This window comes from Notechis scutatus, chromosome 5, assembly GCF_049901735.1.
Source record: "Notechis scutatus isolate UNSWTSFEM ecotype Mainland chromosome 5, rNotScu1.2, whole genome shotgun sequence".
Classification (NCBI taxonomy): Eukaryota; Metazoa; Chordata; class Lepidosauria; order Squamata; family Elapidae; genus Notechis; species Notechis scutatus.
Window position 1 is genome coordinate 102,321,660 of NC_142013.1, and position 26,070 is coordinate 102,347,729.

General features: G+C 45.7%; 1 protein-coding gene across 6 annotated transcripts in view; it reads left to right on the top strand.

Moving 5' to 3' along the window:
- The window catches only part of MYCBP2 (MYC binding protein 2), a 142,043-nt gene that overhangs the window by 21,564 nt on the left and 94,409 nt on the right, over positions 1–26,070 (top strand). For all 6 annotated transcript variants that reach the window (XM_087967399.1, XM_087967400.1, XM_087967401.1 and 3 more), the window contains exons 9-22: positions 854–927; positions 2,740–2,878; positions 4,454–4,530; positions 5,715–5,919; positions 6,979–7,143; positions 7,876–8,034; positions 9,722–9,926; positions 12,264–12,409; positions 13,869–13,970; positions 14,888–15,007; positions 15,337–15,418; positions 16,312–16,429; positions 17,649–17,853; positions 23,485–23,638. In XM_087967399.1, the coding sequence (XP_087823525.1) occupies positions 854–927; positions 2,740–2,878; positions 4,454–4,530; positions 5,715–5,919; positions 6,979–7,143; positions 7,876–8,034; positions 9,722–9,926; positions 12,264–12,409; positions 13,869–13,970; positions 14,888–15,007; positions 15,337–15,418; positions 16,312–16,429; positions 17,649–17,853; positions 23,485–23,638 (1,951 nt within the window). The remainder of the gene's footprint in view (positions 1–853; positions 928–2,739; positions 2,879–4,453; positions 4,531–5,714; positions 5,920–6,978; positions 7,144–7,875; positions 8,035–9,721; positions 9,927–12,263; positions 12,410–13,868; positions 13,971–14,887; positions 15,008–15,336; positions 15,419–16,311; positions 16,430–17,648; positions 17,854–23,484; positions 23,639–26,070) is intronic.

Sequence of the window (26,070 nt, forward strand, 5' to 3'; positions counted from 1 at the left end):
TATTAGCTGACATTAATATTGGACACAACCCCTTTCCTCAGCGGTTATTAGGTTTATATACAGCAAGGGTCTTCAAACTTGGCAAGTTTAAGTCTTGTGGATTTAAACTCTCAGAATTCCTGAGCTAACATGACTGGAGGAAGAATCCTGGGCGTTGAAGTCCACAAGTCTTAAAGCTGTCAAGTTTGAAGACCCCTGATATACAGTCATGCGAAAAAGAAAGTACACCCTCTTTTGAGTTCTGTGGTTTTTACATATCAGGACATAGTAAAAATCATCTGGTCCTTGGCAGCTCTTAAAAACAGGTAAATATGTCAGATGAACTACACATGACATATTACATCACGTCATTTGTTTTACAAAAAGAAAGCCAGGTATGTGTAATATGTCATCTGCTGTTGTTCATTTGATGATGTATTTACTTAACTTTTAAGAATTGCACAGGACCAGATGATTTTTACTATTTCCTGTTACGTAAAACCATAGAACTCAAAGAGGGTGTATTTTCTTTTTACATGACTGGAAATACGCTTTTATGCTATTCGGGAACAGTTCTTACAAGTGTAAGACCCACTTGTAAGTGTAATCATTCAGTAGTATCCACTAGTAACGTTGTGTGCTGATTTCTTAAAATACTAGTTTGAAATATAACCACTTTTTCTGTATATGTAGTAAAACAGTTGTTGAGGTTTCTTCAAGTGTCTGGTTTTTTTTAAAGAACAGAATAACATAGCTACTTCTGAAAGTCTTCAATGTATTTTCCCCCAAATTTTGAATCCATCTCTGTTTGTCAAGCATTGGAAAATGAAGTATTTTATATGAAATGACCTAGCAATTATTTTTTTCTCCCCAGACTGTCAAATGGAAGGGCAAAACATCCTTTTTACTGATGGAGAGTACATTAATCAGATAGCAGCTTCTAGAGATGTAAGTTAAAATTCCCTCTTGATTTTTTTTTAAAAAAAATTATTTTGGGGTTAAAGGGCTGGGCAGCAGATATTAAATACTCAGATGCTAGCCTCAGCTGTCTTTATTGTAGATATTCTTGCCAGCTTGAAAAATATATTTCCAGATGATTTCATGCAGAACAGCATACTTTTAATGAGGTAGGTGTTGCTATGTCAACACCAAGCAATCGGTCAGTAAAAAAAAAAACAGGGACAGCATTAGCTTCCTTGCCACTGAGATTTATTCGATATGAATATTTTTTCATCAGCTGAAATCATGTTAGCTTGCTGATCTGTGGAATGTCAGAATGTTTTAAAAGTTAATATGCTTGGAAATTAGGCAGTGATGCCCATTAGTAACATAACACTAATGATTTGAATCTGATTGTAGTGGCACATTACTTTAAAAAGAGCTGCTGGTTCATGTGCCACCAGATCAACCAGCAGCAACTGATAAATATCAGCTCATGTTTGGCACACTTAGATTTAAATGTTGCTCCCTTTGATCTCTGCTCCATTGCTTTCTTCCTAATATATAGGAGATGACTGGGTGGCGCCTGAAGGTGGGGTCAAACGTGTCATCAGTTTAGAGCATCAGCCCCCAATCTTTGCAGTTTGGCAGCCCACTTTTGCGGGTGGATGGGAAGGGGAACTAGGCCGCGCGAGTGATTGGCTGACATGGATGCATGCAAACACACACACGCAACTCCACTCAAGAGAGAAGTCTTTGAGGCGCAGTTTTGTGCTCTTCAGGCTTCTCCGTGCCAAAAGCTTTTTCAAAGGGACGGAAGGTCTGAAACAGCAGGAGATCACTCCCCCGAAGCCGTTTTGTCTATTTGCAAAAGCTTTTGGTGCGAAGAAGCCTTTTGGGTAGGGGCGCTATCTAATGTTCCTTCAGACTCACTGAGGCTGCCTGACAAAAGCCTCCTGCGCAGGCAGCCTCGGCGAATCAGCAAAGCTGAGCAGGGCGCACTCATCCCGCTCAAACTCTGCTCTCACTGCTCCACTTTCAGAGCAGTTTGGTGGCCTGGCCGGGTGGGGGAGAAGAACCAGGGATGTGCAAGCGGCAGGCTGGCAGGCCTGCGTGCGCATGCAGCTCCACTCACACAATAGAAGAGAATCCTTTGAGGCACTCCTCGTGCGAGTGGAGCTATTCACACACACCGTCCCTCCACTCGCACGGTCCAGTTCCGAATACCCCATAGTGGGCTGTGACTTGTGGGTTGGGAACCTCTGGTTTAGAGTGGCTGTGCTCCTTTAAGAGACTAAGTCCGTCCTCCCGTGAATTCTGTACACTCTTATTTATCCAATTTGCCTTGACTGTTAGTAGCTCAGGTAGACTTATTCCAATTGATAATTGGAAGTGCTGCTATATTTGTTATTCTTGTTACTTTCCCGAAAGTGAGGTCTTAATATATACTGAAAACAGTGGAAACAATGTTTTTAACCAAACAAAAGAGCAAAAGGGGTACACTATTGTTTTTCTGCACTTCTCAGTTTGGATTTTTCAACTCAGATATGACCAGCCAAACTATAATAATAACAATAATAACAAATAACTCTTTGCATAACATAATACAGCGCGCAGGGTATTTGTGAACTATAATGATTTTATCTCTCGAACTTTAGGCATTGCATTGCACTGAATATGTCTAAATTAATCTGAAAATGATTCATTTGAATAGGGTCCCCCCCCCCCCAAGTATTTACATATTACTCCAAAGAATCACTGTCTTTTTAACTGAGATATAGAAGAGGCAGGACTATTAATCTGGCACGTTATGTGTTGTAGGATGGCTTTGTAGTTCGGATATTTGCAACCAGTACAGAACCCGCATTACAGCAAGAACTGCAGCTGAAGCTTGCCAGAAAATGCTTACACGCGTGTGGGATCTCGTTGTTTGATCTGGAAAAAGATTTGCACATTATCAGTAAGGAAATTACTTTTCTGTACAGTGTTTTGCCTGTTTGTCGAGCATCCCTGAAAACCAAACGTAAGAAGTGAGCAAACTCAGCAGGTAATTCACTCAGTAGAGAAGGGAAAAAAAGGTCAATCAATTGTTCTCAAGAAGAACCTTCCGGAGAGCGGAATTGGCACCACCAGTGGGCAGGGTTGGTGGCCTTAGGCAGCCAGAGTCTGATGTCATGCACCCAGGATTGTCAGGTAGGTAGGTAGGTAGGTAGGTAGGTGGGTGGGTGGATGGATGGTTGGTTGGATGGTTGGTTGGTTGGTTGGATAATGGATACATAGATGTGATAGATTAGATAAGAGATAAGATAGATAAGAGATAAGATAGATAGATATGAGAGATAAATAAGATAGATATGATAGATAAGATAGATAAGAAATAAGATATAGATCAGTGGTGGCATTCTACCGGTTCCGCCCGGTTCAGCCGAACCGGTAGAATACTACCATGTTATGGTGGTATTTTATTTCCTGCTTTTGAAGCTCAGCTGCTTCACGCAGCACAGCAGATTGCTGCATGTCAGCTGTTGAAGTCACAGGGAGAGTGCAGGATTGCAGGTGATCAGTAGGAATGCCTCTGCGCATGTGCAAAGCACGTGTATGGCACACACACATGCAAAGCACGTGCAAGTGCTCAAAGCACGCCCACCAAGCCACGCCCACCAAACTGGTAGTAAAACAATTTGAATCCCACCACTGATATAGATTGACAGATATGATAGATAGAAAGAAAGATAGGTATGATAGATATGATAGATAGATAAATAGATATATAGATAAGAGATAAGATAGATAAGATGGATGGATAGATTAGACAGGATAGATGGATAGATAGATAGCAGAAGCTATCAAAGTTCCAGAAGGAGATTATAAAAAATGGAGCAGTTCATGCTTGCAGTAAACATTAGTTTCCTGAAATAGAAAACAAACCCAAAAGCTGCATATTTTAAAACACAGCAGTGTATTCAGACTCTTTTAGTCCTGGAGCATATGCACTTTATGTAAAAATGAAATAAAATGGGAAACTGACATGTTGCAATGTAAAAAAAACAACCCAGATCTTCAGAAATTGCACAGTTGTTAATGGTATTGATTTTTCCATGTTTTACCATTGATTATTTTTATGGCCTTCTGTTTTCCTGGTAGAATGTAATTAATTTCATAAGAAAAGCATAGTTAAACCATGTAAATCCTGATGCTCGTAGATGTTTCAAAATTTCTGCTGTGGCTTAATTAGAATTTACCATAATGTCACACTTGCAATACTGGCATCCTAAAATGCTAGTGATAATTTTTTTTTCTTTTTTCCCTCTAATTTTCAACTTTAAGCCATCTAAATGTTCACAATTTATAATCGTATCACATAAATATTATTGCACTAAATTCTGCACCGAAATAGCGCAGTGCATCAAGATTTATGAAATTATAATAAAAGGAGAAAAATAATTTACCATCTTTGTGTTTAAATGCTCCTGGCATAGAATTGCATTTAAATTGGACACTGAAATGACTTTAATTATTGATGTTTTTGTCCTAGGTACAGGGTTTGACGAAGAGTCAGCTGTTCTTGGCGCTGGAAGAGAATTTGCACTAATGAGAACGGCTAGTGGGAAGGTATTGAAAATACTCATTTTAGACAGAGAATTATGTAGACATAATATTGGGTGCATTATTGGAACTGAACAGTGTCCTTTGGACTCTGACATGAAATGTTCATTTCTGGTGCCGCATTAAAGGGACAAAAATCTGACTGATAGGCAGTTTCATTTCGTTTAGTTTAGTTTATTATCACTGCACCCAGTACAATGAAATTAAATACCATCTTCAGTGTACAATTTATGGCTATGAAAATAAACATAGACACACATCCTTCACATTCTATACACTGAATTGAAAACCCCTGATATTGCATTAATATTGCGCTATACAGTAGAATTCAATAGAGTTGCTGCTCTGAGATAGAAGCTGTTTTTCAGCCTGTTTGTCCTTGTTTTTATTATCCTGTACCGTCGGCCAGATGGTAATAGTTCAAAAAAAAAAAAGGGTGCCCAAGATGAGATGGATCTTTGAGAATGTTTCGAACTTTCTTAAGGCAGCGGGAGCTATAAAGTTCTTCCAGAGAGGGGAGAGGGCAACCCATGATCCTCTGGGCAATGACGTTGAGGGAGTCCTCAACTTAGGACCACAATTGAGCCCAACATTTTCACTGCTAAGCAAGGTGGCGCCGAAGTGAGTTTTGCCTTATTTTTGCCACCATTGTTAAGCGAATCATGTGGACCTTGAGCAAAGCTGGCTTCCCCTGTCAACTCTGCTTGTCCGAAGCCAGCTTGGCAGGTTATACAAGTAGTCCTCCAGGTTTTCTGTTGCTAAGTGAGATATTTGTTAAGTGAGTTTTGTCCCCAATTCATGACCTTTCTTGCAGTTGCTAAGTTAACAACAACAGTTGTTAAGTGAATCTGGCTCCCCCCATTGACTTTGCTTCTCAGAGGGTCACAGAAAGAGATGACGTGACCCCAGCATACTGCAACCGTCCTAAGTACATGCCAGTTGCCAAGCATCTGAATTTTTGATCACACGACCATGGGAAAGTTGCAGTACAGTAATGAGTGTCAAAATGTTCATAAAATCCCTTTTTTTTAGCGCCATTTTAACTTTCAGCAGTCATTAAACGAATGGTTGTAAGTCAAGGACCCACCTGTAAATCAAAGCAAAGTCTGTTTTGAAAAAAAAAAAAACAATCAGCCTCTCAGTATGTCACTGTGGTTCTTTGATTTCCCCTCTCCCAACTCTTTCTCCAGATTTATTACACTGGCAAATACCAGAGCCTTGGAATCAAGCAAGGTGGACCTTCGGCAGGGAAGTGGGTGGAACTGCCCATCACCAAGTCTCCAAAGATTGTTCAGTTCTCGGTGGGGCATGACGGCTCCCATGCTTTACTCGTGGCCGAAGATGGCAGCGTATTTTTCACAGGCTCGGCTAGTAAAGGGGAAGACGGAGAATCAAGTACGTTGGAGGGGGGGGTCCTCGTAGTGGGAATTGGGGTGTGTGGTCTCTTTGCGTGAATTATGTTGCAGATACTGCCTATTTTAAATGAAAATGAAGGTAGCAGAAATGCTGTCAGGAACCAGTTACTTCTCCCGTGAATGTTTTTTTTTTTCCTATCAACCCTCCCCTCCCTCTAATTTTAAGAAAACTCTACTTGGCTCAAATGGACATGGAATGGAGTAATCCTAGATTGTGCAGGCACTTGTTCTATTCCTAATTCATATTCATATTCTAGTCTATTCCTAATTCATATTCATATTCTGTTCTATTCCTAATTCATATTCATATTCTGTTCTATTCCTAATTCATATTCATATTCTACTCTATTCCTAATTCATATTCATATTCTAGTCTATTACTAATTCATATTCTAGTCTATTCCTAATTCATATTCATATTCTACTCTATTCCTAATTCATATTCATATTCTACTCTATTCCTAATTCATATTCTATTCTATTCCTAATTCATATTCTACTCTATTCCTAATTCATATTCATATTCTATTCTATTCCTAATTCATATTCATATTCTATTCCTAATTCATATTCTATTCTATTCCTAATTCATATTCACATTCTATTCTATTCCTAATTCATCTTCTCTCTTCTGTTCTCTTCTATATCACTATAGATCCATTTTCTTGTTTACGTAAGTAAAGAGACATACTGTGCACAGCTTCCTTTAGTTTAGAACCTTTTCAACAGTCTTGATGTTTAATTTATCCTGATCAGACACCCCTGCTTTATGACTTTGCTTTATTTTTTTAAAAAAAGGATCCATGTTGCCCATCCTCACGACTTCCATTCTTTTTATTTTGAACATAAATGGACAGAAATACCAGTGAAAAAAGGTGTCAGAGATAACTAGCACCTTGTTTATTTTTAGTTCTGCTGGCCAAAGTGTTACTTAATACCTGGAAGCAGTCACAAGTTCAGATCTGCTGCTGTTTGATAAATGTGTTTGTTCTCATGATAATACATAGCGGCTGTAACGTTGTTGCTTTTCTCTTTAAAGCCAAAAGCAGGCGGCAATCTAAACCTTATAAGCCAAAAAAAATCATCAAAATGGAAGGAAAGATTGTAGTGTACACTGCATGCAATAATGGAAGCAGTTCAGTCATTTCCAAAGACGGAGAACTGTATATGTTTGGGAAAGATGCTATTTACTCCGATAATACAAGTAAGTTGAAATTTTTGCTGTCTTAAAACACGTAATATGACAGACTTGGCAAAAAGAAAACAATCAACCTGTGACATTGGCCATTCAAGCAGATGTTCAGGAGTTGGGGTTGAAATGCTCACTGCAGTTACTTTTCGCTAGATACCCTATAAGTGTTGTACTGTTGCTTTTGACTTTTTTTGGTAACAAGTCTAAATAATTACAGTGGTTAAAGACACTGAGCTTGTCAGTTGAAAAACTGTCAGCCCATGTTTGAGAACCAAGCACTGCACAATGGGGTGGACTCCCCGTTCTTTGCCCCAGCTGCAAACCTAGCAGTTTGAAAACATGCTGATGTGAGTAGATAAATAGGTACCACTTCGATGGGAAGGTAACAGCGTTCTGTGCGCCTCGGCTTATACTCATGCTGGCCACATGAGCAACGAAGTGTCTTTGGACAATGCTGGCTCTCTCAGCTAAGAAATGGAAATAAGTTTGACATGACTAGACAGGGAAAATATTTATCTTTACCTTTATTGTGCTAAAATAATCCAAAACCAACACAGTGGGAATTTTCCTACTAGAACCCCCATAAAAATGTTGCAAAACGTCCTCTTAAGGTAGCTTTTCATACTAACACTTGTCAACTTTCTAATCTGTGATGTCAATAACTTTACACAGCTAGGTATATGTGGGGCTCTGCAGGATTAGGAAAAAAACATTTTTTACTCTTCCAACGTGTTCATTTTACAGGCTTAATAACTGACTTGAAAGGCCACTTCGTCACACAAGTTGCCATGGGCAAAGCTCACACTTGCGTGCTAATGAAGAACGGAGAGGTGTGGACCTTTGGGGTGAATAACAAAGGCCAGTGTGGGCGAGACACCGGGGCCATGAGCCATGGGGGGAAAGGTCAGTGCCGCCTCCATTTCTCCTCTTTTCTGCCTTGTGGCATTAACGGTAAAGAAAGGATTGTGTCCCAAATTGTTTAATGATTTTGCTTTTTAATAGATCTCTAGTTTAACGACTATATTTCCTTTTCTGTAGTGTACTTGCACATATCAATGCAGTTGAGAATGTAATGCAGAGCCCTTCCTGGAGACGCCAAATTTCTGGCTTATTGTGATAGGAGGGGCCAGGGGTGGGCTTCAAAAATTTTAGCCACAGGTTCTCTGCCCCGTTGCTGGGTGGGCGTGACCATGGTGGGCGTGGCCTAGTTGGCCTCCTGTACCACGGGGTGGGGGGGGGCTTTATTGCCATCCCTGGGCTCCGGAGGCTTTCCTCGAACCTCTGGGAGGGTGAAAACGGACTCCCTGGGCTTCAGAGGCTCTCTGGAAGCTGGAAACGGGCCCATTTTGGGTCTTCCCGAACTTCCAGGAGGCCCGTTTTTCACCCTTCCCAAGCCTCCGCGCACTTATCTGCATCCAAACGGGCCACGTGGGGGCTCGGGCGGGGAGGGGTGGGCGGAGCCAGCCAGGAGTGGGATATGGGGGTTCTCCAAACTATGCAGAATCTTAGCTAGGGGCTCTCCCAAACCCCTGCGAACCCCCAGCAGCCCATCCTGTGATGGGATGGGATGGGATGAGAGGATAGGGGAGAGGATTAGGATTAGGAATAATAGAAACAATGGAAACAGAATATCTTATTTGGCTGAGTGTGATTAGACACACAAGGGATTTTTCTCCTGTGTAGGAGTTCCTCGGTGTAATGTGATGTGCAAATCACACAACATGAGCCTGCTAAATCCAGAATGAATCTTTTTATGACCTTGGTTTAGACATTTAAGACCACACCTAGAGTACTGCATCCAGTTTTGGTCACCACACTATAAAAAAGATGTTGAGACTCTAGAAAAAGTACAGAGAAGAGCAACCAGGATGATTAGGGGACTGGAGGCTAAAACATACAATGAACGGTTGCAGGAACTGGGCTTGGCTAGTCTAGTGAAGAGAAGGACCAGGGGAGACATGATAGAGGTCTTCCAATATTTGAGGGGCTGCCACAGAGAGGAAGGGGTCAACCTATTTTCTAAAGCTCCTATAGGCCAGACAAGGAATAATGGATAAAAACTGAACAAGGAGAGATTTAACCTGGAAATAAGGAGGAACTTTCTGACAGTGAGAACAATCAACCAATGGAACAGAAGTTGCCCTCGGAAGTTGTGGGAGCGCCATCACTTGAGACTTTCAAGAAGAGATTGGACTGCCATTTGTCAGAAATGGTGTAGGGTCTCTCTCTTGGGTGGGGGGTTGGACTAGGTGACCTACAAGGTCCCTTCCAACTCTGATTATCTGTTATCTGTTATGTACCAATTAGATAAACTATCTCAATTTGGGTTAAGATCAAATCAAGGCTTAATACAGCGAATTGTTGGAAGAAGCCATATTTCCTACATTTTTACAAGAAAGGAGACTATTTGGGTTGAACATGAAATCTCAGATGCTGAGGCTTTGGGGACCAGGGAGGAGAAGATCGCTCCCTTTAGGTATTTTCCAAATGAGCGTAGACGATCTTCTGCATCAGCGAAAACGGAATGCCCTGTTTTTGCATGACGGTCTTGGTGGATGGAATCTAGTTGTGTCTCTCTTCTCTCGAGGAGGTTTTGGCATTGAGAACATGGCCACAGCCATGGATGAAGACTTAGAAGAGGAGCTGGATGAGAAAGAGGAGAAATCCATGATGTGTCTGCCAGGAATGCACAAATGGAAACTGGAGCAGTGCATGGTGTGCACCGTGTGTGGGGACTGCACAGGCTACGGAGCCAGTTGTGTTAGCAGCGGGCGCCCTGACCGGGTGCCAGGAGGGTAAGTAGAGGCAGAGGGGATTGCGAGCCCAGGGGCACCTTCTCTTTTCGGGTTGTCCTCTTTGTGGTACCCATCAATCCCTTGAACAAACATTTGGAAGAGATACCTGCAAATAGTTTCAGATGTTTTTATATGCTCATGGAGGTTCTCAATCATCCAGGTCGTGGTTGTTCTGAAGATGCTTTTCCAACAGGCAATTGGACTTACTTTGTTTGTTTTTTTCTTTGAAAAACAAATGTTTCATACAGTGGTGGGATTCAAAATCTTTTACTACCGGTTCTCTGGGTGTGGCTTGGTGGGCGTGACAGGGGAAGGAGATACTGCAAAATCCCCATTCCCTCCCCACCTCACTAACCTGCTTTCCAGCTCCGTTCTCCTGTGCAGGGCAACCAAAGAAGACCCAGCCAATCAGCTGGGACTTGGGAGGCAGAGAATAGAAGGGGGCGGGGCCAGTCAGAGGTGGTATTTGCCGGTTCACCGAACTACTCAAAATTTCCACTATCGGTTCTCCAGAACTGGTCAGAATGCCACCTCTAATTTATTCAGTTTTGAAGAAGCTTCTAATCCAGAACGGAAGAAGCTTCTTGGTTGAGAAGCGATATGTTTTCAATGGGAAAAAAAACCCAAGAAAATCCAGTTGCCTTTTGGAAAAGCACATTTGGGAGTTGTTTTTATAGCAACCATCCAAAAATTAAATTTGTTTTTTCTTGTGGGTGCCTAACTTTCAATGTAGGCTGCTTGTGGAGACCCTGTCTTTTCCTAGCCATAGTGTGGTGGCTTGTGAAGGCTTGTGGGAACAAGCCTCACTCCTTCTGAAGAAGAAGCACCAGCAGACATTTAGTTCTTATATAAGCTTCATTGGGCATTTGCTAAAGAAAAACAAAAGACCTTGTGTCTGTCCTTCATAATGAGCCTGTCTTGTGGCTGAAGAATATTTTATAAGTAACCTTTGATATTTCTCCTATGCTACTTTATAACAGCTCATAATAATAATTTATTCTTGCTTATAAATGGCTCATTTAGTGGTTGTTTTTCTTTTCTACAACAGATGGAAGTTTACATGACGAACTGTCATGCATAGATGGATTAGTCAAAATTAATGGTCTTTCCCAGAGACAGGACATGCGCCAAAAGCTTTATGGACCTCAACTAAGTAGGGATGGATATTTTTAGAATAGGATATAATTCATTCAGGCAGCCATTAATATTATAAGTTGCAGAGTTATAAGCACTTCCCAGAACCTAAGTAAGAAATCCATACTTGGATTCAAATGCAGCATCGATGTTCAGTGGTTTTGGAGCCGGTTCAGGAAAAAAAGAAAAACAGAGCTAATAGATTAACTCGATTTCCAGTGATATGAAATAGAACTTCAAGGTGATTAACTGCAATGTGCTTTCCAAAATTAAGCTGTATGGGGAAAGGGGCATCGTTCTGCCACATGCTCGGTCTGTGCAGGAGAATGTTTATCTGACCTTTGGGGTGCAGAAGATGGCACAGGAACATTATCAGACAGAGTTGGGACTCTACAGAAGTTCGACCATTTCTGAAGGCAACGGGAAAGCCTGGCAGAATTATGCTAGTGACTCATTGCTTTGGCAGGCTTTCAGGACTTGGTTACATAATAAAGTCCCATTTCAGATCTCCAAGTGGTTCTTGTTTCACAAGTTTGCTAGCTTCGCAGGGCTTCAGTGTCTTTGAAGAAGCAATATTGTGAGGGGATTTGGTTTTTGGTTGATGTTCTTTTGGGAGAGTCGCAGTGGCTTAAAAGACACTGAAGAAGGTCTGCACTCCAGCAGTTTGAGTCCTACCATCCCATGATGGAGTGAGCTCCCGTCACTTGCCTCAGCTCCTGCCAACCAAGCTGTTTGAAGGCATGTCAATGCAAATAGATAAATAGGTACCCCTTTGGTGAGAAGGTGACGGCGCTCTATGTTTCACGTCACCCTCTCTGCTGCGGTGTGTTGTCATGCTGACCACATGATCACAGAAACCTCTTGGACAATACCTGCTCAGTGGCCTAGAAGCAGAGATGAGCAAAGCCCCTAAATCAGTTACGACTAGCAGAGTAAAACGCACATGGACTCCTTTACCTTCTTCATCTTTGTACTTCTGGACTGGGCACTTAATAGATGTGCTGGCAGATTGTGTAGTTGGGGAGAGAGAACTCTTTGAACAGATGCCTGATTGAGCTCAGATCCGTTATGTCTGTGATGTGGTTCTCTCCAATCTCCTAAACCACTGTTTTCTGCTTCCCTTTGAGCTCAACTGATGCCTGATGCAGGGCATCACCATCTGTGCCTGACTCATAATAGAAACAAGGCCTTTTGTTCCTGCAGGATCTGTGGCTGTGGCTCGGGGGAGTCTGGCTGTGCTGTGTGTGGCTGTTGCAAAGCCTGTGCCAGAGAGCTGGACGGGCAGGAAGCCCGGCAACGGGGAATTCTTGATGCGGTCAAAGAGATGATCCCGCTAGACATCTTGCTGGGTAAGCAAGCTGTCAGAGTGTTTGCAGAGTGACTACTATTGTGAGACAACCCAGGAGCAAAGCACAGCACACAGAGGCTTTGTCTTTTAACAGTGGTTTATATACAAGACAGCTATATACATACATGGATGTGGTAGGCAAATACCTGGCAATCAGTCAATCTTCTTTACTCTGCACAGAGAACTACAATGAAGATAGAAAATGAAGAGAGATGCGCTCTCATGGCCTCCCATATATTGATAGCTTCTTAAAAAGGCAATAACCCTGTAGGACCCATCCTCAGTCTTAAACTGGCAATATCTCTGCTGACTAATCCTCATTGCATCAGCATTCACAGCAGCCTTACAACATCTGGTCAGCTATTAAATATTCATTACCTTAACGCAAGCCCAACTGGGAACTAGGGTGACCTTTGTAAAATCAACCAGCGGTGGGAAAAAAAATTGGTTCTTCAAAAGAGGTTTTCCTAGGAAAAATGAAATCTTGCCTTCTTAACACCATTTGCTTCATCAGTCAAGAATTTTTGTGTCATCCTCCCCCCCTTAGTAAAATATAAAAATACAATGCTCGAAAATTGTCTCTCATAAAAGATCTTTGGATTCTTCTGTATGGTAATCTTCCTTTTACTCTTAGTAAGGCACCAGAGGAAGATGTTTAAGACATATGAAACAAATATATATATAAATAAATAAGTCAATGGGAGGTTCCAGCTCATCATTTCCCAATTTGACCGCAAAATGGCCAGATGCAATTTCCTTCAATTTCCCAATTGAGGGGAAAGAGAAAAGTGGACAGGTAGATCCCTTCTACAGCGTTTTGTTCTAAATGCCCCAAATATATTTTTCTTCAAGTTATCATTTAACATTTTCACTGTGAAGCAGCATGACACCTACCTGGGGAAAGGAAAGTTTCCCAACACCTTCAGATCTAAGGCGTAGCTCAGCCCTTTATCTGAACAGGCCCTGCCTCCGTCTTTTACCTAGAGTTGAGTATTTATCTTCTTTATGGTGTGTAGGTTTTGTAATATTTTATCTTTCTAATATTGTAAACCTCCCCGAGTTACCTTGAGGTAAGATGGAGGGTCAAAAAATAAAATAAAGTTAAAGTAGAAATATAAAATAAAATAGAAATACAAAATAAAATATAAATATAATAATAAAAATAAATAATAACATCAATAAAATGAAAGAAATAAAATATTAAACTGAGGGGCACCTATGTCAGAAGGGGAGGGTGTTTGCCATACACAGCACTGCTTCCCAAAAGTTTTCCTTCATGGTCCAAATCCTCCTGTCAGGAAGCCCTTATTTAAATGTCCCCGTGGTGATTGGGCAATAGGTTCCACCAGTCTTTACCCAAAGAAAAACTCTTTTTACCTAATTTGGGATAATTTAGCCAGGTGTGGGGGAAAACACAAGGTGTAGTATATGTTGACGGGGTTTCCCTTTTTGTGACGCAGCTGTCCCTGTGCCCGGCGTTAACCTGGAAGAACATCTCCAGCTGAGACAAGAAGAGAAAAGGCAGCGTGTGAACAGAAGGCACAGACTGGAGGAAGGGAGAGGTTAGACACTGGGGTTCCTTCCCTTTCACTCCCCCTCCCCACCTCAGTTGTTAAATTTTACGTCATTAGATTTTATGTGTGTCCTTTAAGGAACCTAATGGGAGAGAACGGAAAGAATGCATTGGTGAAATTTGCCCCAAAGATGATCATTGTATTTTTGTTTCAGACATATTCACGTTTCAACCCTCCCAGGCAACCTTTGAGATAAAATTGTGATTTTTAAAGAAAAATCTTATTCTTTATCTTCATTTTTTTTTCTTGTTTTGAAGTACCCTTTTTAAGAAAAAAATAGAAATAAATCAAAATATATGAATTGCAAAAATAACACGGTCTGAAAAATAAATGGTGGTGCTTTTCCACAATTATTTGTAGGGATCCTCAGTCCACTTTGTAGCAAACTTTAGAGATTATTCTTGTCGTTCGGATATTCAAATAAAATTTTGAACAGATGTCTTTACTGTTTTGTTCAAACCACACAGAAAACCCTGTATTGTCTTAAATACTGCTAAAAACATTAAGCACTGTTTACTTGAAGAGAAACCAGGACTTCGGTGATATGTCATTATTATTTGGATTGAGTATTATATTAAATATCAATATGTAAATAACCTATTTAAAAAAACAAATTATGACTACAGAACAGTTTTACATTGTTAATTTCTTGGAACAGATGATGGAAATATGGCTTGTTAACATACAAAACTCATATTCATATTCTGATTTGTCATTGTAACCTGATAAATCTGAGAGACAGTTATTTTTCATGTTTAACAATGACAACATCCAAGTACTCCATTGCCTGTTCCTTCTAGTTAGGATATTAGGATTTGCCTCTTCTTGCCGTGTGATTGGATGCTACAGAGTGTGGAGCTAATTGAGAGACACGAATGGGAGATTCTCATGTCTTACCTTTGTAGATGGAAGCGGAGATAGGAGTGAGAAAGATGCCAGCAAAATCACCACCTACCCTCCAGGGACTGTCCACTTCGATTGCGATCTTCGAGCGATACAAGTCAGCTGTGGATTTCATCACTCAGGTACAGTCTTTTCTATCAGATTGATCTAAGAATTTAATCTTTCCCCCCCCCCCCCCTGTACTTTGGCAGAGAAGAATTTGAAACCTGGTGGGGATGGCACAAGTGTGCAAGTCTTTGTGTCTGTACAAGATGGCTTGCACATGCGCCTAGAGTCATGGGTAGCTCCAGAGTCCACATAGCCAGAACCTAGTATCAGCTCCCCTGGGAGACAATTTTATCCACTGGAGTATATATTTATATATCGGGGACTCGGACCTTTCTTTGCAGTGATGAATTCATGATGTGAAGCTCGGTTAACCAGGATATTGATCGATTTTTATTCTCTCTAGTTGTTCTAATGGAGAACGGAGATGTTTACACGTTTGGATATGGGCAACATGGGCAGCTTGGGCATGGAGATGTGAATTCTAGGTACGTCAGTCTTGCACTATAAATATGAAAATTTTAATTGGGGCGGGGAGCGAGGTGGGAGAATTGCATTGGTTCATTTTATTTGCAGAATAAGACCTTTAAGATTTTGGTGCTGTCTCATTGCTCTGTTTCTGGATTGTCATTAAACTCCCTTTTTACGATCCTGTGATCCCCTAATTCGAGATAGAGTCGGGGCGACTAGATGGAACTGAGCGTTTACTGGCCAGCTGCCCTTCCTGATGCCTACAGGGAGTTCGCAGCAGATGGTTTTTCTTTGCGCCCTGATAGAGAAACATCTGACATTGCCTGGGATTGAACTCTCAACCCAAGTGAAAGGCAAGCCTCTTCACCCCTAGGCCACCGCGCTGCTCTGTTTCTGGGCTGTCATTACTGCCTCTTAATTTATTAGGGCAGCACAGCTAGAGTCTGATGGTCTGGTCATGATCGTTACATTATCATCTTCATCACTGTTATGGTCACAGGTATTTTAATTTTAATGCAGGGCAGCAATTTACAGCCGCAATCGGAACTGAATTTCAGTTACTAAGTGATGTCTTTAAGCGAGACATTACGTGACCAGATCATCCATTTCCCATTTGGAAACCTGGTATTCCTAGTCATTCCCAATCCCAGCTCTTCAAGGTCTTGTCCCACTTACCTTTTTGGAGGTCAGCTCAGATCCACCCCCTGCTTATTTGAGCAGATCAAGGAAAGGCATTTAAACTCTTCCAATATTGAGTGTGGTCCATTCATTTTTTTGCATAGTTTAAATCCCCAAATCCAAGGGATCATTAGTTATTTTAATGGTGTCATTTCAGGTTTGACTTCCTGTTGTGCATTGGTACCCAAGAATGGGTGAATTCACAGTTGCTTTTTTTTCCTTTCCAATTTAGGGGTTGTCCCACTCTAGTGCAAGCATTACCAGGACCCAGCACCCAAGTCAGCGCAGGCAGCAACCACACAGCTGTTCTGTTGATGGATGGACAAGTCTTTACCTTTGGAAGTTTCTCTGTAAGCATTTTCCCCCCCTTAAAATGACTTTCCTTGTCCAAACCAGTTGCATAATGCAGAATGTTTTCCATCTTTTAGAGAAACTTACTTTCTTTTGGGTGGGACAGTGTTAATTGTAAGGATGTCATCAGTGTTTAAAACTGGAGGGATTCTAGACATAGTGCACAGGTACAGTATATGTGGTACCTTGTTCAATAGTAGTAACTGTGAGAGGGACCTCGGAGTCCTAGTGGGCAACCACTTAAATTGGAGCCAGCCATGTGCTGCAGCTGCCAAAAAAGCCAACACAGTCCTAGGCTGCATAAACAGAGGGATAGAATCAAGATCACGTGAAGTGTTAATAGCACTGTATAAAGCCTTGGCAAGGCCACGCTTGGAATACTGCATTCAGGTTTGGTCGCCACAATGTAAGAGAGATGTTGAGACTCTAGAAAGAGTGCAGAGAAGAGCAACAAAGAGGATTAGGGGACTGGAGGCTAAAACATAGGAAGAACGGTTGCAGGAATTGGGTACGTCTGGTCTAGTGAAAAGAAGGACTAGGGGTGACATGATAGCAGTGTTCCAGTATCTCAGGGGTTGCCACAAAGAGGAGGGAGTCAAGCTACTCTCCAAAGCACCTGAAGGCAGGACAAGAAGCAGTGGGTGGAAACTAATCAAGGAGAGAAGCAACTTAGAACTAAGGAGAAATTTCCTGACCATGATAACAAATAATCAGTGGAACAACTTGCCTCTAGAAGTTGTGAATACTTTCCAACACTGGAAGTTTTTAAAAAGATGTTGGATAACCATTTGTCTGAAGTGGGGTAGGGTTTCCTGCCTAGGCAGGGGGTTGGACTAGAAGACCTCCAAGGTCCCTTCTAACTTTTGTTCTTCTATTCTGTATTTTTTCAATTAGAAATGAGTCCCCAGGCCATTATGAGCCAAATTCAGATTCATTTCGAAATAGTCCTAACAACCCCCAACCAATTCATACAAGCACGAGTTACAATTGAATACTAATAATTAGTACTACAAGCTCTCAGGTTATTTGTCATAGGAAGAGGTTCATTGATATTCAGACTGCTGAAGCCAAACCACAAACAGTTAATGTGAGGTTTTTCATGAAACATTTGCTAGGGCCACAGCTGACAAAGCTGTGAATTCGTGTTCACCACTTGAACGTCTCGTAATGCTTCATTTTCTACTCTTTTTTTTCCCCCTTTCTAATTCGCCTTTTCAGAAAGGGCAGCTTGGCAGACCCATCCTGGACATTCCTTACTGGAACGCAAAGCCGGCCGCGGTGCCCAATGTGGGCTCCAAGTATGGACGCAAGGCAACCTGGGTTGGAGCCAGTGGGGATCAGACATTCCTTCGGATTGACGAAGCTCTTATCAACTCTCACGTGCTTGCAACATCGGAGATTTTTGCCAGCCGGCATATCATAGGCAAGAGGCTTGTTAGCTGCTGTAGCAGCTCAGGGAAACCGTTCATTTCTGGCGGACGCGTTGACTCCCTCAAAGCCAAGGGAATGGATGTCTTCTCTCAAAATCATGATCTGTTAATGGGGAGCCCCCGAGGGCAGGGGGGGATGATGGATGGGAAGGAAGGACCAGGGTTGCCTTGCAAAGCTTCTGCAGCAGGTGAAAGTGAGCTGTGGGGGTGGGGTGCGCGGATGGATCTGGCAGAGGGGCCAATGGAAGGAGGGGATATTTCTTTTCCTGCCCTCCCGTCAGGGTTATGGGGCACAGTGGTGTTGCCCTTGCCACATTGTCTCTGTGGGAGAGTATCTAGCTATGGCTCCTCGTGCAGACGGATGTTTCTGCAAAATGGGAGCTTCGATGGATGGGGATCCCCCGTCACAAAAATTTGACCTGTATCTGTGGGGAGGGGAGAGCAGCAGAGGCAGAGGAGAAGGGAGAGGGGAGAGGAGAAGGCAGAGAGGAGAGGGGGAAAGAGAGGGAGAGGCAGAGGGGAGGAGAGAGGAGAAGAGGGGAGAGAAGAGAAGGGAGAGAGGAGGGGAAAGAGAGAGGAGAGGCAGAGGGGAGGAGAAGGGAGAGGCAAGAGGAGAAGGGAGAAAGGAGGCAGAGGGGAGGGGAGGAGAGAGCAGAGGAGAGGGAGAGGGAGAGGAGAAGAGGGAGAGGGGCAGAGGAGAGAAGGGAGAGAGAGGAGGGAGGAGAGGAGAGAGAGAGGCAGAGGAGAGGAGGAGAGAGAGGAGAGAGAAGGGAGAGAGAGGAGAGGCAGAGAGGAGAGGAGAAGGGAGAGAGAGGCAAGGAGAGGAGAGGGGAGAGAGAGAGGGCAGGAGGAGAGGAGAGAGAGGAGAAGGGAGAGAGAGAGGAGAGGGAGAGGAGGAGAGGCAGAGAGGAGAAGGGAGAGAGGAGAGGAGAAGGAGAGAGAGGAGAGGAGGGGAGAGGAGAGGAGAGGCAGAGGAGAGGAGAAGGGAGAGAGGAGAGGAGGAGAGAGAGGAGAGGCAGAGGAGGAGAAGGGAGAGAGGAGAGGGGAGAGAGAGGAGAGGCAGAGGAGGAGAAGGAGAGGCAAGAGGGAGAAGGGAGAGAGGGAGAGGAGGAGAGGCAGAGAGAAGGGAGAGAGAGAGGAGAGAGGAGAGGGACGGGAGAGGAGAGGCAGAGGAGAGGAGAAGGGAGAGAGGAGAGGGGAAGAGAGAGAGAGGAGAGGAGAGGAGAAGGAGAGAGGCAAGAGGAGAAGGGAGAGGGGAGGCAGAGGGAGAGAGGCAGAGGAGAAGGGAGGAGGAGAGGAGAGGAGAGAGAGGAGAGAGGAGAAGAGGGAGGGAGGGAGAGGCAGAGGAGAGGAGAAGGGAGAGAGGAGAGGGAGAGGGGAGAGGAGAGGAGAGAGGAGAGAGGAGAGAGGAGGAGAGAGGGAGGAGAGGCAGAGGGGAGGAGAGGGGAAGGAGAGGAGAGAGGCAGAGAGGAGAAGGGAGGAGAGAGGCAGAGGAGAGGAGAAGGGGAGAGGGGAGGAGAGAGGAGAGGAGAGGAGGAGAGGGAGAGGAGAAGGGAGAGAGGAGAGAGGAGAAGGGGACGGAGAGGAGGAGGAGAGGAGAGGAGGAGGGAGAGAGGAGAGAGAAGAAGAGGAGAGGAGAGGCAGAGAGAGGAGAAGGGAGAGGAGAGAGGCAAGAGAGAAGAGGAGAGAGGAGGAGAGGAGGAGAGGCAGAGAGAAGGGAGAGGAGAGAGGAGGAGGAGAGGAGAGGAGAGAGGAGAGGGAGGAGAGGAGAGGGAGGAGAGGGAGAGGGAGAGGGGAGAGAGGAGAGAGGAGGAGAGAGAGAGGAGGAGAGGGGAGGAGAGGGAGAGGAGAGGAGGAGAGGGAGAGAGGAGGGAGAGAGAGAGGAGGAGAGGAGAGAGAGAAGAGAGAGGAGAGGGAGAGAGGAGAGAGGGGAGAGGAGGGAGAAGAGGGAGGAAGGAGGCAGAGGGAGAGAGGAGAAGAGAGGAGAGAGGAGAGGCAGAGGAGAGGGGAGAGAGGGAGGGAAGGAGAGAGGAGAGAGAGGAGGAGGGAGAGGCAGAGAGGAGAGGAGAGGAGAGAGGAGAGGAGGAGAGAGAGGGAGAGGAGAGGGAGAGGAGAGGAGAGGAGAAGAGGGAGGAGGGAGAGGGGGAGGAGAGAGGGAGAGGAAGAGGGAGGAGAGGGAGAGGAGAGGAGAGGAGAAGGGAGAGAGGAGAGGGAGGAGAGGAGGCAGAGAGGAGGGGAGGAGAGGAGGGAGAGGAGAGGGAGAGGAGAAGGGAGAGAGGAGGAGGGAGAGAGAGGAGAGGAGGAGGAAGGAGAGAGGAGAGAGGGAGAGAGGGAGGCAGAGGAGAGAAGAGGAGAGGCAAGAGGAGAAGGGAGAGGAGAGGAGAGGGAGAGAGAGGGAGAAAGGGAGAGGAGAGAGAGAGAGAGAGGAGAGGAGAGGAGGAGAGGAGAGAGGAGAGGAGAGAAGGAGAGGAGAGGAGAGAGAGGAGAGAGGCAAGAGGAGAAGGAGAGAGGGAGGAGAGGGGAGGGAGAGGCAGAGGAGAAGGGAGAGGGGAGAGGAGAAGGGAGAGAGAGGAGAGAGGAGAAGAGGGAGAGAGGGAGAGGCAGAGGAGAGGAGAGAGGGAGGAGAGGGGAGAGGGGGAGGAGAGGAGAGAGGGAGAGGCAGAAGAGGAGAGGGAGAGGAGAGGAGAGAGGAGAGAGAAGGGAGAGGAGGAGAGGAGAAGGGAGGGAGAGGAGAGGAGAAGGGAGAGGAGAGGAGAGGAGGGGAGAGAGGAGAGGGGGAGAGAGAGGAGAGGGGGAGAGGAGAGGAGAGAGAGAGAGAGAGGAGAAGGGAGAGGGAGAGGGAGAGAGGCAGAGGAGAAGGGAGAGGGGAGAGGAGAGAAGGGGAGAGGAGAGAGAGAGAAGAGGGAGCAGGGAGAGGAGAGGAGAGGAGAGGAGAAGGAGAGAGAGGCAGAGGGGAGAAGAGAGAGAGGCAGAGAGAGGAGGGAAGGAGAGGCAAGAGGAGAAGGGAGAAGGGGAGGCAGAGGAGAGAGAGAGGCAGAGGAGAAGGAGAGAGGGAGAGGAGAAGGGAGAGAGGAGGAGAGGGGAGAGGAGGGGAGGAGAAGAGGAGAGAGGGGAGGAAGGAGAGAGGAGAGAGAGAGAGGAGAAGAGGAGAGAGGAGAGGAGAGAGGAGGAGAGGAGGGAGAGGAGAGGAGAGGAGGAGAAGGGAGAGGGGAGGCAGAGGGAGGGAGGAGAGAGGAGAGGAGAAGGAGAGGAGAGGGGAGGAGGAGAGGAGAGGGGAGAGGGAGAGGCAGAGGAGAGGAGAGAGGAGAGGAGAGGAGGGAGAGGAGAGGCAGAGGAGAGAGGGAGAGAGGAGAGGAGAGGGAGAGGAGAGGAGAGGAGAGGAGAGGGAGAGGAGAGGAGAAGGGAGAGAGGAGAGAGGAGAAGAGGAGGAGAGGCAGAGGAGGAGAAGGGAGAGGGGAAGGAGAGGAGAGGGAGAGGGGAGAGAGGCAGAGGAGAAGGGAGAGGGAGAGAGGAGAGGAGAGGAGAAGGGAGAGAGAGGAGAAGGGAGAGAGGCAGAGGAGAGGGAGAGGGAGAGGAGAGGAGAGAGGAGAGGAGGAGAGGGAGAGGCAGAGAGAGGAGAAGGGAGAGAGGCAGAGGAGAGGAGAGAGGAGAGAGGAGGGAGGAAGAGGAGAGGGAGAGAGGAGAGAGGAGGAGAGGCGAGAGGAGAGAGAGAGGAGAGAGAGGAGGGAGAGGAGAGAGAGAGGAGGAGAAGGGAGAGGCAGAGGAGAGGAGAAGGGAGAGAGGAGAGGAGGGAAGAGAGAGGAGAGGCAGAGAGGAGAAGGGAGAGAGGCAGAGGGAGAGGGAGAGGAGAGAGGAGAGGAGAGGCAGAGGAGAGGGGAGAGGGAGAGGAGGAAGGGAGAGAGAGAGAGGAAGAGGGAGGAGGAGGAGAGGAAGAGGAGGAGGGAGAGGGAGAGAGGAGAGGGAGAAGAGGAGAGGAGAGGCAGAGGGAGAGGAGAGGAGAAGGGAGAGGAGGAGAGAGGAGAGGAGAGGAGAGAAAGGGGAGAGGAGAAGGAGAGGGGAGGGAGGAGAGAGAGGAGGAGAGAGGAGAGGAGAGGAGAGAGGAGGAGGGAGAGAGGAGAGGGGAGAAGAGAGAGGAGAGGCAGAGGGAGAAGGGAGAGAGGCAGAGGAGGAGAAGGGGAGGGAGGCAGAGGAGAGGAGGCAGAGGAGAGAGGAGAGGGGAGAGAGAGGAGGGAGAGAGGAGAGAGGAGAAGAGGACGGAGAGAGAGGCAGAGGAGAGGGAGAGGGAGAGGAGAGGGAGGAGAGAGAGAGGAGAGAGAGAGAGGAGAAGGAGAGAGAGAGAAGGGAGAGAGGAGGGGAGGAGAGAGGCAGAGGAGAGGAGAGAGGGAGAGGAGGAGAGAGAGGAGAGGAGAAGGAGAGAGAGGAGAGGAGAAGGGAGGAGAGAGAGAGGGAGAGGGGAGGAGAGGGAGAGAGGAGGGGAAGAGAGAGAGAGGAGAGGCAGAGAGGAGAGAGAGAAGAAGGCAGAGGAGAAGAGAGAGAGGGAGAGGAGAAGGGAGAGGGGAGAGGCAGAGTGAGGAGTAGGGAGAGAGGAGAGAGGGAAGAGAGAGGAGAGCCAGAGGGGAGGAGAAGGGAGAGGCAAGAGGAGAAGGGAGAGAGGAGGCAGAGGGAGGAGAGAGGAGAAGAGGCAGAGGAGAAGGGAGAGGGGAGAGGAGAAGGGAGAGAGGAGAGAGGAGAAGAGGGAGGGAGGGAGAGGAGGAGGAGGGAGAGAGAGAAGAGAAGGAGAGGGAGGGAGAAGAGAAGGGAGAGAGGAGAGGCAGAGGAGGAGAAGGGAGAGGCAAGAGGAGAAGGGAGAGAGAGGAGAGGCAGAGGAGAGGAGAGGAGAAGAGGGAGAGGGAAGGGAGAGAAGAAGAGAGAGGAGAGGGGAGGAGGGGAGAGGAGTGGGAGGAGAGGAGGGGCAGAAGAGAGGAGAAGAGGGGATGGGGGATGGGAGGAAGAGGTAAAGGAGAGGAGAAGGGAGAGAGGAGGGGAAGGGAAGAAAGGAGAGGCACCCACTTACTTATATTAGGGAGGCCCAACTTTTGACATGCAATAATTTTAAGCAGGATAGCCAGTTGATGTAATGGTCAGAGGCACCAGGCTGAAAATCAGGTCCACGAGTTCCAGTCTTGCCTTAGAAACAAAGCCAACTGGGTGGCCTTGGCCGGTCCTTCTGGCTCAGCCCTGGGAAGAAGAAGGAGGGCAGAGCATGCCGCTTCTGGAAAAGGTTCCCAAGAAAATTGCAGGGTCTGGTCCGAGCAGTTAATTTAAAAGCCGCACATGCACACTCTTACACAACAAAACCCTCAATTAATTAGATTAATACTTATTTGGCGGGCGCGGGGGGGGGGGGGGATTGGCCTTGCCTTTTGTTGGAGTGTGTCCTGTGTCGGCGTGTGCAGGCTGAGTTGCCAAGAGGAGTATCAAGGAATATACGTGTGTGCCTATCATAACCATTCCCCCCCCCCCCTTCTAATGATCTTTGGGATGGGGGAAGCTTCTTAAATTCAGCTCAGGTAAATGGCGATGAATATTATCCTTTAGACTGAATAAACGGCCAAATATCTGACTTCCGCTTATGTGTTTCTTAGGCTTGATTCCATCTTCCATCTCGGAGCCCCCTCCGTTCAAGTGTCTTTTGATAAACAAAGTTGACGGAAGTTGCAAAACATTTAATGATTCGGAACAAGAGGACCTTCAGGGGTTTGGCGTGTGTCTAGATCCTGTTTATGATGTCATTTGGCGGTAAGTGTTGGCAGGGGGTAGAAATAAAATACTGCAGGGCAGGAGAAGAACTTTTCAAATGCCAGTTTAGTGAATCTGGGAAGGGACCAACGCATCCTGCTTTGGAATGATGAATCTTTCCTTTCCCTTTTTTTGTGTATTAACAGCAATCCTTAACCACCATTTGTAAGGAGATAACATCAGCGTATTTGCTCTTGAAATGTTTCTTGGCTTAAAGAAAAGGGAATGCGGGTGAGCTCATAGGGCAAGTGTCTTCAAACTTGGCAAGTTTAAGACTTGTGGACTTCAACTCCCAGAATTCCTGAGCTAACATGGAGGAGGAATTCTGGGAGTTGAAGTTCACAAGTCTCAAAGCTGTCAAGTTGGAAGACCCCTGTCATAGGGTAACAAGAAAGGGTGCATGGTGAAGGAGAAGAGTGCAGAAAGGCACAGAGAATGAGAAGAGTTGGAAAAATAAGTGGGGTGGGGGGTGGGGAAGAAGAATCTTCATTAAGGGGAATAATAAGCTAGAGCTGTAATAGTGGGTAGAAAGTCTGCTCTCTGTGTTAATGTGAAAAAAAGAAGGTTGTCTATGCCAGACGAGGTAGCATTGGGAATCAAATCATGGGAGAATTTAGAATTTTAGCTCTTCTGTTAGTCTTGCTCTATTCATCCCTGCTGCAGATATTCTCTAGCAATATTCTCTCCCTCAATCTAGAAGATACACAAATGTAGGCAGGGTCCACCTACTGCAACTCACGCTCTCTTGTTAGCCTCACACTCTCTTGTTTTTTGCCAGTAAATCACGTTTACAGGTAATCCTCAACTTATGACCACAGTTGAGCTCAACATTTTTGTTGCTGAGCGAGACATTAGTCAAGTGAGCTTGGTTCCATTTTACGACCTTGCTTCAGTTGTTAAGGGAATCACTGCAGTTGTTAAGTTAGTTGACATGGTTGTTAAGTGAATCTGGCTTCCCCATTGACCTTGCTTGTCAGAAGGTCGCAAAAGGGGATCACGTGCCCCCACAACACTGCAGCTGTCATAAATATGAGGCAGTTGCCAAGCCTCCAAATTCTGATCACGTGACCATGAGGAGGCTGTAAAGGTTGTAGGTGTGAAAAATAGTCACGTTCCTTTTTTTCGGACGTAACTTTGAACGAAGTCAGTCAAGAACTACCCGTATTTCTTCATTAGGTTTGTATCTTGCCTTTCATGCAGGAGCTTGAGTTCAGTAGGGTTTATTTTCTGATGCACACACTTCAGATGGCAACCTCTGTGTTGAGATGGAGCCAGTGCCTGTTCTGACCAAGGCTTCCAAGACCGTAATTATGCACAGGCTTATTTTAAAAACAAGTCTTATTTTATTATAATGAATCTCAAACAGTCCCTCAAGATAAGCACCCACCTTTCTTCTCTGTGAAGTGCTTCCAATAACAGAAGTGTCAAATGAACTAGAAAAAAAACAAAAACCAACCGAAGTACAAAGAGCTTCAAGAATAAATCTGAACCGAATGAACGACTTTGCTTCCTGCAAAGGTTTCGTCATCTTTGCCTGTCTTCTATACTTTATGGGAGGGGCAATCATCTCCCAGCCTTACTCCTGAGTCGCCCCTTTTGTCTCAGCTGCTTTTGCCTTCTAGCAGCTCTACACACACGCACACTGGGAACAGGCTCCCCTGGGTCCTCTGCCTCGCTGCTGCCAGACTCCGGAGGCTCCGGAGGCAGTACCCCACTCTCAGATGGTCCTGGCCCCATCTCTGCATCAGACGCAGGACCCTCGTCCGAGTCCTCTCCAAACTCCTGGACTTGTCCCTGTTCTTCCCCACTGTCCGATTCTGCTGCCGTCTGCACAGGCTGCTGGTGAACCACAACAGTGCCAGACGAAGGCTATGTGGCACCCCCTAGGCCACAATGATTATGGCGCCTCTTCCTGCCAATGCAAAGATTTGCAGTTTTAGAATGATTTTGAAGGAAGGGTGACATAGCTGCCTCAGCTTTGACGCCATAGGCCACTGCCTACTCAGCCTTAGCCTAAAGCCGAAGTTATACATTTTATACATTCTGTCCTGTCCCTGTTAGAGTCTGACTCCGAGGGAGAGATAGAATAGCTAACAGGGAATGGGAGTGTGGCTCCGGTGGTTGTGGAGGAAACTGGGGAAGGGCACAGGCCGGATGGGCATTCAGAGGAAGACCCAGGCCCATCCCTCTTCATCCTAGGGCACGCAGGGAGAAGCGGATAAGGGAGAAACGTGAGTGGCATGGTCTATGGGGGAGGAAAGGGCCCTGATTCCCTTCATGGGCTGCAGCTGGGAGGACTGTTTAAAAGGACAAACTGCGCATGGCAAAGTTGCTGGAAGCAAAGTGTGCATTATTCTTGTCAAAGCTTTTCTGGGTTTTGGCTTCCTCCCAACTGGTTGCTGCATTATCTGGTGGAAGTCTGCAATTTATCA